General features: G+C 31.5%; 1 protein-coding gene across 1 annotated transcript; it reads right to left on the bottom strand.

Moving 5' to 3' along the window:
• Positions 1-4614: 4614 nt before the first annotated feature.
• LOC132042356 (protein terminal ear1 homolog) lies at positions 4615-9087 on the bottom strand. Its single transcript, XM_059432917.1, has 5 exons — positions 8088-9087; positions 6997-7738; positions 6173-6292; positions 5942-6083; positions 4615-5486 (listed from the first exon to the last, which is right to left on the bottom strand). Exons 1-5 carry the CDS (start codon positions 8788-8790, stop codon positions 5109-5111), a joined length of 2085 nt encoding a protein of 694 aa, XP_059288900.1. The 5' UTR covers positions 8791-9087; the 3' UTR covers positions 4615-5108.
• Positions 9088-10659: the final 1572 nt, after the last annotated feature.

The following is a 10659-nucleotide window of genomic DNA, read 5'->3' as shown; positions in this document are numbered from 1 at the left end:
GGATCAAGTTGGTAAGCTTCTCCATTTCCAAAAATAAAATAAAAATGGTTGGTATGATTCTGCTTGCCACCAATTTCACCACTAAAATCCAAGGGTAATTCCTAAAAGATGTGGCAAGAGTAATTGCTAAAAAATAACCTCAACAAGGAAACGATCGCCAAAAAATTCAACACTTAAATCCAACCGCTTCCAATAGCATCAGAGACAAAACAGAATATGACAAAAGTACAAATTGCATTAGAGTTAGATGGAGTAATACTCTAATAAGATCATCTAGACTATTACTTATATGGGCTTCAAAACTTATGGACCATTTCACAAATTAAGTCCAAACCTGAATGTAAAAATGCAGAAATCATGAAAAAATTTAAAGAAAATATTAATAAATTACATTCTAATAAATATTTTTATGTATAAAATAATTTAAAAGTAGTATACATATAATCGGGTCGGTTTGGTTTTGATTTGACTTTTTTCAATTAAAACCAAATAAATTTATTATGGTCGGGCTTTTTTTTTCCAACACCAAACCAAATCACTAGTCAGTTTTTTTTTTCTCGATTTGATTCGATTTGTTGGTTTGGTTCGATTTATCAGTTTCCTTTGTATTGCCCTACGCACCGGAGCACATGTTGCATTTTTTCTGGTTATTCCACTCATCTCCAAGCGATGTGGAAATCCACCTGAGCTCCACAGGGTGTAGAGTAGAAAAGAGGTTAGGGTGGATTTGGGAACATTTTTTTTTGTGCGGAGTGCCCTTCAAATGCATTGGTCTTTAATTTGTGCCTCTCAAAATGCTTGTCTTTAATTTTTGCCCTTCGCATAAAACTCTTAGGTTTCGGGTTCGAACCCCCGCTCAGTCAAAAATTTAAAAAAAATCGTCAGGTAGAACTTGGATTCGCAAAGCCAAGTTTTGCCTGCGAAACTCTGCTTTAAAGCAGAATTTTGCCTTCAAAACTCTGCCTTAAGGGAGAGTTTTCTAAGACATAGTTTAGGCATAATTTGCACACGCAAACTCTGCCTTAAGATAGAGTTTTGCAGGCAACCTCTGCCTAGTGATTTTTTTTTTTTTAATTTTCGCCCGAGAAGGAATTCGAATTCGGAATCCTAAAATTTTAAGCGAAGGCAAAAATTAAATACTTTTATTTTGATGGGTAAAAATTAAAGATCACCCCAAAATAAGGGCATTACTGCGAATTGCCCTTTGTGGAAAACCGAGCTTGAACAATAGTAATCCAGTCATTTACATGTTAAAATCTGGGGTTGACCCAAAGGACAGCCAGTGGGCTATAAAACAACCAAAAACAGTGTTGAAACTCACTGCCAATATATTTTGCTTTTACGGTTTACTGCATGCATATTTACTTGGAAAGACCATTACATTCTGTATCCTTTCAGATGCTCTCTCTTCCTCGTGCCTTTGATCCTCCTTTAATTTTGTCCTTTTTTTACAGCCCTTTGACCTAGCTATTAATAAACACTTGTCATTTCTACACTTTGCTGGCTCTTTCCAAATATATAGTCATTGCATCGCCACAATATTAGTAACTGCCTGTGTAAGAACTTGACAAACATTAAATAGTTTTTAAAATTAATTTGAAGAAAAAGAACATAACATCAAAATTTAAATTAATCAGTTACTATTATTAGATTTCAAATATATCAAATTGTATTAAATAATACATCAAGTACAGTAAATATTTTCAGACAATCCAAGAAAATAAAAAAGTATTATACTTGCTGAGATCCATATGAAATGATTTTTTAAATAATCAAGGAGATATTAACTTCTTCTTTTTTTTTGGGTTCAAATTTACCCTTATTTTGAATTTTTATATAACCAAGAATTTATATTAAATAAGTGCTCTCTCCGGTCCACTTTACTTGTCGTGCTTACTAAAAATAGATGGTCCAAAATAGTTGTCACTTAACAAAATCAAGATATAATTAACTTCTATATTCCACCTATACACTTACTCAATAAATGTGGAGAGAGAGATTAATGTGGTGAAAAAGAAATTTGTATTAAATTGAGATGAAAGAATAAATAAGGATGATTTAGTAAAATTATCCTTTTAGTTAATGTTTTCTTAAGGGGCGTGCAAAAAAAAAATGACAAGTAAATTGGACAAGAAGGAGTATTATATTTTCGAGCCAACTATGTTTCCAATGATTCATTAACGGCTAATTTCAATCATCTAATATTCCAAATTCCAATATGTATTATGCCAATTTAGAAAATATAAATTTTAATTAAGGATAATTTAGTCAGGCATCTCTTACTTTCTAGGGGTGGGTGAATTTTGGGTGTGCTTAAACTAAAAACACCATATAATATGAAGCAAAGGGAGTATAAATTAAGACGAAAAGGAGTATTTAGACTAACACAAACAATAAGGTGTACAAAGAAATGATTCTTATTCTCCCCCATATTCTCTCTTGTCTTGATGTCATGCACGATTTCCTTTACAGCTATATATCATCCGTAATACCAGTAAATGATCGATACTTTTCTTCTCTTCCTTGTACATAATTCTTTTTCTGCTTCAAGAATGGAGAAAGAACTTTTAATCAGATCACAATAAGTTTGTTCACAATCCTATCATCACTTCATTAAACATGTTTAGAATGTGCATACTTTGAGTGTGTTCTGATGGTGGCTAGGGAATTAACACACTTTAAAGGTTAATATCAATATCTACTTTAAGTGGAAAGAAAAGAACCACCGTAAATAGAAAAAATAGAAAGAAAGAAAAAAACAAAAGAGTATTTGAGAGAATTTTTTCGATGCCTTTTTCCACTTTATTGAACCCTTCTTTTTTCTTGTCCTTTTTCCTTAGCTGAGGAGAAAAGATTGTCCTTTCCAGGATAATTTTGATATCTTGTGTTTTGCTGACACTTATATTCGCTTCGCAAATTGCTTAAAGTTTTCGTCTTTGTTTAGCTTGTTAATTTATTTTCTTTTTGTTACGTTGATGATTATCAGAAAGTTTATCAAAAAAAAAAATGTCGCCATAAATATATGATCAATATATCCCCTAATCCTATGTCTCGTTATTAGATTAATTTTAGTACTGTTTGGATCTCTTGTAAAACTCATGCCATGTAAAAAACATTCCTTAGTAATTTTATAGTCCTGTTTGGATCTCTTCTAAAACTTATGCCATGTAAATAACATTCCTTAGTAATTTTATAGTCCCGTTTGGATCTATTGTAACAATATTCTGGAACCTGTTTTTTTTTTTTTTTTTTTTTTGGTTCGTTGAAACATGGAATATTGGGAGAATAACCACTTTACTCACAAGTGAGTCATGAAGGACTTGATTTTAATTGAGCAGTTAGTAAATTGATTTATATGTACCTGAAATAATTGATGGTCTAACTAGATACACTTGTAAAATGTAAATAACGCTTTGGACTCACATTATGGCACTAAAACTAGGAAAATTAAACCACTCTGTAATTGTATTTTACCGTTTACATACAACTGTTCACTATTATTATTATTAGGTGATACCTGTTTCAATGTCCTATTTTAAAGATCATCTGTAAGTAACTTATTTATATAAGTTTATGCACTACAATAGACATGGAATATAAAAGGAAATGAAGGGACAAGTGAACAATGATAACTGGTTCTTAACTCCCTCTGTACTTTCAATTAATGCCAGATACATAAAGAGACAGTTTTATTATTTCCGATGAAGTAATAATTATTAGTCGTAGTAACATACAAACCCGAACAATTGATTAGATTAACAAAGAAAAAACAAACCATACTCAATATCTCGGAATAGAAAACCTATAGAAAGAATGAATTCTTTTAATGGAAAAGATTTTAGTCCTTTGATTTACAACGATAACCAATGTAACAAAGGGGAAGAGAACGCAAAAGACAAAAAGAAATTATCCAATTAATAGCGAGAGAAATAACACATTTTTTTGGTTTCCACTTATTGGCCGGTACTAATTTAAACTAACGCCGTAAGTAGTGGCAGAACCAGGATTTTCAGTTGGGGGCTCAAAAATATGAAGAAGTAAATATGCGAAGAAGAAGTCAAGATGGTTGAGCATCTACAATATACGCATAACAAAATAATTTTAATCTTTGAATATACAGTGCAATTTTTCGCCGAAAGGATTGAACTCCTGAAGCCTACCTAGCTCCGCCTCTAGCCGTAAGGCTCATTAAAGGTAGAGGCATCATATCCATCCCACCACAACCCTTGTTTGTAATAGGGTTCGTAATATTGACAGAGTTCAAGAAAAACTGCTATAGCAATAATATTTCCACAAGTTACTCAAAGAGTCATTACATATAAATATAAAATATAACTTTTGTTTACTTTATAAGTGTCTTTTAATCTATTATAATTAAATTAGTTATCATTTTTACCATTTCAATTTAAAGTCTTAAGTAACTTTATTACCTTTAAGATTACAAATCTCATCTTCCTTCCAAGTTATATGATTACTTCTTAGTGTAAATTATTTCTTGTACTGCATATAGCTTAAACTCCTTAACAATTTAATAACCACTATAAAATAATCTAATTGTGTTAAAACTTTTCTACAAAGCTGCATATAGAGAAATTAAACCCATTATAATTGACTGGAATCCTAAACCAAATGACAAATAGCCTCATAAAACAAGCTGTGAAAAAAATTGCACCAATTCATGGTAGCTTGAATTCAAATTAACCTAATGAAGAAAAACAAAACATGCACATTTATCCTTCGAAAAGAAGAACAAAAAAAGATTGAAATTTTTACTAGTTTTATAATATTTTAAACAAGATAAAAGACAAAACGTTCCAAAAGAGAAAAGAGCGACAAAAGTAAAAAGAAATTACCAAATAGCTAAGCTAGAACTACACAGGTATGTTGAGTATGACTGAAAGGAAGGGATCTTTCCCCAAGGCAGATAAAAGAGATTTACACGCAAACCTATTGGGTGCAACCAAGCTGTGCTGTTTCTTTACTTCTCTCTTCTTTTCTGCCAGTTTTCAGCAATGGAGAATGGTCGATTTAATGTCCACTTTCTTTTTCTTCCACAGGGTTTTGTAAATAGAAGATCAGAAGCAAATCTTTTGGCTAAGACTTCAATTTTAATCAGCCAACATGCAGACGGAAGAAGAAAATGTTGAATCATTGCCAACATCGTAATTTTCACCAACACCAACGCCGCCGTTTATATTTCTTGTTTCATGGTCATCATTACTTGTATTGATAAAGTAGCCATTTTCATTATCTACAAGTATATCCACTTCCACGAGATCAGATGACTCTTCTTCTTGATCTTCTTCTCCTTTAGAGGAAGCGACGGCTGAGAGGAGTAATGGAGAGTTACTGCCACGTCCCACAATAGGATTAGGCTCAGTTAGTAACTTGCCATCTCGAGGTGGTGCGAATATCACTGGCATGTATTCCTCAGCTTCACATGGGAATTTTGAGTTCTTGAAATGCTCTTTCAATGCCTCTATTCCCTTCACAAAACACACAAATTATTCAATTAGTGATATAAAAATCAATAATACAGGAATCATGACATCAGCATTTCTAGTTAAAATATTTGATTTTTTTTTTTTTTTTAGAATTAATAAACAATGCATAAGTACTTAAGATATGAATGCACTTTTAAAGCAAAATAAATATTCAAGTTTTTACCATTATAAGAATTACTAATTTTTATCATTTTAGTGTTTTATTCCATTATTAATACCAGCAGCATTACTATTTCACAATCTTTATTCATAAATTATGCAGATAATATTTATAAAAAAACGACATAGTAACAATCAAACATTATACGAATAATGATGAATTTATTAGGAGAGTTAAAATTCTTACTACTTCCGACAAAACAACCTTTGATAAGTGCAAGAGAAATATTTCAACTTGTATGATGATAATGGAAGAAAAGGGGGGAACTGGAACATACTTGTAATCTAGCATAAGTAACTTGGCAAATTTTCCTGGAGTTGAAGACCTCCCAATTTTGAAGATGAAAAGCCTTGTAGAGTCTCAAAGTTGCCTCTGGTGAAGTCATGTTCACGAATCCATATCCCACGTTGCACTTGTTACTAACAAATACACATAATAATCATTAGTAAGAAAGCAAAATTAAGGGATAAAAATGCAATCTTTTGAAGATAATTATAAAAAAACCCACATGAAATCGATGGGAAGATAAACAAAATCATAAGAGGATTTTGGCTGATCATCGCCGTCGGCAATCTGCTCGTTACAGTGAATGCAGTGGTTGTCCAGCATGTTCAGCAGCAGCTTCTGACTGCACCAGACCCCAAATATATGTCAGTCAAATATTACCAAATACCAACATTTATACTTTTTTTTCTTTACCAAGGTCATTGAAAAATTAATTTCAACATAAAATATTGCTACATAAAATTTGGTCAGAGAGATTAAAAAACTAATCCTGGCTGCTTAATTAGCTTATGCAATGTTTAATTGACAGATCGACATCATGTGATACTGCTTTCGTCCTAATTTATGTGGAACTATTACTTTCCGAAAGTTGATTTGAATAAACTTTGAAGCTTAAACTGAACTAAATCAATTTAATATTCTAAAAAACAAAAGTCGAATATTCAAAAACTGTACAAAAAGTGTCATAAGTTATGTTAATATGCTGAGAGAATAGGTAAAAATTATATAGTTTAAATCTCGAAAAGCAAAAAATGTCACATAAGTTGAGAGCCAAAATTATGTTAAACTAAAGTCAATGTAGTACTATATGAGATAAAATGTGGAAAGAAAAAAAGCAATACAAAGATCAGTAAATTAAAAAAAAAGACCTTAAAATAGGTAATCCTTGGATAATATTTCTCTTTGTCACTTTATTTCCCCTACACTAGCCTATGTACTAAGACTTGGTTAATTAGATAAAGCGAAAACAAAGGAATCAGAATATAATATTAATACATAGGGAATAAAGTAAGAAAAGATTGAATTTTAGAGACAAAACGAATTAACCTGTACTTGTTGGGTATGTTCTTGATCATGACAGTAGTTCTGGAATCTAAGCAATTTGATTCCATAATCCCATCTTCGTTAATTAGAAAACGAGGATCATAACCTTTTGCCTGCTTTGATGTGCAACTCTTCCATGGCCTATGAGTACTGCTCTTACCTTGTTGAAACATTTGATGTAGTTGCTTTGAAGGAGGAGAACTGCTACTACTTGCACTAATATTGTTACACTTTTTGGCATGATTTTTCTTCCCAGGCCTAACATTTGATGACACACACAAAGAAGCCAATGATTCTTGAACTGATGACCCACCACCTGAACTTTCACTTCCACTATATCCACCACTAGGGTTTCCTTTAAAGTAATTTGATTTCTGATTTTGAAATTGATGGGATTTTGAAGTATTGTTGTACACCCTTTGAGGTTTTCTATAGGAATGTGAGGGTGGAGTAATTGGAGGAGAATTAGTTGGTGACAAATTGTTATATCTGGATATTCTTGAAGAGTAATTGTTGTTGTTAAAATGACCATTGAATTTGCTAGGTGGTGAATATTGATGAGAACCTCTTGAGAATCTTCTGCTGTTATTTCCACCTGGCCTACTGAATTCAATCAACAATTGCTTCCCATTTAAATCATTGCCATTCATCTCCATTAGTGCCCTTGCTGCATCTCTAACATCATAAAACTCCACAAACCTTTGATGCCTCTTCATTGGTGTCTCCCTCAATTCCTTCACAGGCCCTATAAATTCAACAACAAAAACACATAATCAAGAAGACTAAAACACACCAAAAAAAGTATTCGCCTACTACTATGGTAAGGCATGTCGAAAAAATTCATTAACAACTAAGGATCAAGCTCACAAAAGGCAGAGATGTGATAAATATTCGGGTTGATTTCTCGTATTCTTACTCAACTAATAGTCATTATCTCAGAAAGTCACATTTCTTTCTTGATTCCAACTATCTTCAACAAATAAAGTCATTTTCTGAAATAATAATTATTAGTTGAGTGACATATGAGAAATCCAATTAAAAGATATTCATGTAATATTAAAAACCAAAAAGGAAATTAAAAAAAGTGAGCGTACCAAAAGCTTGAAAAATATCTCTAAGTGAACCAGTAGAAGTTTGAGGGTCCAAATTGAAAATCACAAGTGTCCCTTGATTATTGCCATCAGGAAGACCAGAAGTAACTGGAAAAGTAAACTGAGCCCAAACAGCTCTTCCATTAATAAGTCCACGCGCCGGTGGTGGGAGTGGTGTAAAAACAACAGAATTTTGCCCCAAATTAACACACTCATAATAATGCATCCTTAAACGCATTTGTTGTTGCATGTGTTGTTCTTGAATCTCCGTTAACGCTGTTTGCGCGTGTCTTAAATCATAGAAATGAACAGTTACAATCCCTTCTCTAACCCTTGTCATTTGTACTGCTCTAACATCACCAAATACCTCTAAATCTCTTCTAATAATAGATTCACTCACATCATTAGGTACCATACTTAATAACAAAGTCCTTGTAGACATTGAACTTGGTGGTGGCAAAACAGGCGTACGGACAGGTGGGTTTGTGCTAACATACGCCGGTGGAACATGGTACGATGAAACATCACCGTACGGTGGTAACGGTGGCGGTAAAGGTGGTGGTGCACATGAGTAAGGGTAGTAAAATTGATTAGTAGGCAGTAAAGGTAAAGAATTGTTGTTATGGGGTTGATTAAATGGATATCTTGGTGTAAATTCTTGAGCTCTAGGATCAAGATTTCCATGAATCATACCATTGCCCTCCATTTTTTTTATCAGCAAAGATGGGTTTTTTTTTCTTGAATCTTTGAGATGGGGTCTCTCTAAAATTTGTTGAAAATCAGTATTGCACCTAATTATATGGTGGAAGGTACAGTAGACGTAATAGAAGAAGATCTCTCTAGACTATTTTTTTTCTTTTTTCTTGAGACATAAAAACAACAATTGCTTAGTCTATGTTTCTCTCTCTAGGGGTCTATGGTCTGAAACAGTCTATACACTGGAGTCTCTAGAGTCTTGTCCATAGTAACATCAGAGAGAGAGAGAGAGAGAGAGAGAGAGAAATGAGAGACAAATTCAAGAATGTTAAAAAGAACAAATGAGACGACTAAGCACGACCATCTTTTCAACCAAATTTTGCTACAAATGTTTTGGGACTGTCAATGATACAATTAAAGTTACCTAAACGCCCCCATTTTTTGATTAATTATATTTTCTCGTTTCATAATAAGTGATTTTTTAGATTCATGCCTCCTATTAAAAAATTAAGAATATTTTTACTAACTTATTCCTAATTAAATTTTAAGTCTATTTTTTAGAAGAAAAAATAAAGTTAGTTAATGAATCTTGACTATTAAATAAGAATAATTTTAGAAGAATTTGTTCAAAATTTTCTTAAAATCTTAAAACATCACTTATTTTTAAAAAAAAAATTAAAAGCCTAAAACTCCACTTATTTTGAAACTGAGGAAATAGTTAATTAATAGAAATATTTTCTTTAATTTATCACTTCGTTATAGTATTAAATTATTGATGAAATACAAAGTGCAAAAAAAGTGACTTTTTTTCTAATAATAGTTGTACTAATTGATAGTATCGCGTTATTAATTACTAACTCCTTCCGTCCACTTTTATTTGTTCACTGTACTAAAAATAGATGTTTATTTTTATTTGTTCAGCTTTAAAAACCAAGAGATAAGTTAACTAAATGCTCCCATTAGGATTTTTTTTTGATTAATTATAGTTAACTAATAGAAATATTACCTTTAATTTATCACTTCATTATAGTAATAAAATTAGGAGCCGTTTGGACATGATTTGAAACCATGTTTGGATATGCAATTTGGATTTCTTAAGTTGTATTTTTTCTTATAAACATAAAAACTTCACAAGTTGTGAAAACTATCAAAATATTCTCAATTCTTATACAGTCTTACCAAATGAGCAAGTCATAGTTTATAATAAAATTAATACTATACTAGAAGACATCTAAAAAGTACAACATTAATTAATCAAACTTTAATTCAATAAAAAAGAAAATTTAACATGAGTAGTAATGTAATTATTCTTTAATATAATCCTCCCACATGGTAGACATAAATAAAGGCTGGTAAATGATTGGTGGGAGTAACTTTTAAAAATATCTACCAACTTATGATTTTTTTTTTACAAAATATAAAATTATGAGCCAAGTTTTATATTAAAAATTTGATTGTATTTTGTTTTAAGGAGTAATTTTTTGTACCAGAATGTCTTACTTCTTTTGTCTCAAAATATTTGTAAATTTGAGAGTTTTGATATAAGGAAATGAGTTAACTTAATTCGATTTAATTTTAAAAATTAGTCAAATTTGATCCTGATAAATGGACAGTCAATAAATCGAAATGTGAAACTGTATGTGTGAAAGCCTCCATTAAATTTAAAAAAGGAAAATTTAGTAAGCAAGTCTGAAACTGCTTAATGTATTTTCAATTATACACTGTAAAACTGGTTTTACTCAAGGAGTCATCTAAACCAATTATAGAATATCCATCAAGTTTATTAACTTAAACGGAAGTGCACAAAAGGAAAATGTAAAAACAGTAAACGCGTTTATTTTAAAGTTAAATTTGGCCAGGAAAAATCCTAGCATTTCAC

Source organism: Lycium ferocissimum, unplaced genomic scaffold (genome assembly GCF_029784015.1).
Source record: "Lycium ferocissimum isolate CSIRO_LF1 unplaced genomic scaffold, AGI_CSIRO_Lferr_CH_V1 ctg1476, whole genome shotgun sequence".
NCBI lineage: Eukaryota > Viridiplantae > Streptophyta > Magnoliopsida > Solanales > Solanaceae > Lycium > Lycium ferocissimum.
This window is presented reverse-complemented; position numbering and strand designations above follow the sequence as displayed.

Bases quoted from the DNA above. Each gene is read 5' to 3' on its own strand.
- LOC132042356 (XM_059432917.1), bottom strand. From the start codon at position 8,790: ATGGAGGGCAATGGTATGATTCATGGAAATCTTGATCCTAGAGCTCAA. The intron at 6,293-6,996 runs GTTAATTCGTTT...GGTCTGGTGCAG, and splicing joins AACATACCCAACAAGTACAG to TCAGAAGCTGCTGCTGAACA. The intron at 5,487-5,941 runs GTATGTTCCAGT...TGTTTTGTGAAG, and splicing joins TTACTTATGCTAGATTACAA to GGAATAGAGGCATTGAAAGA.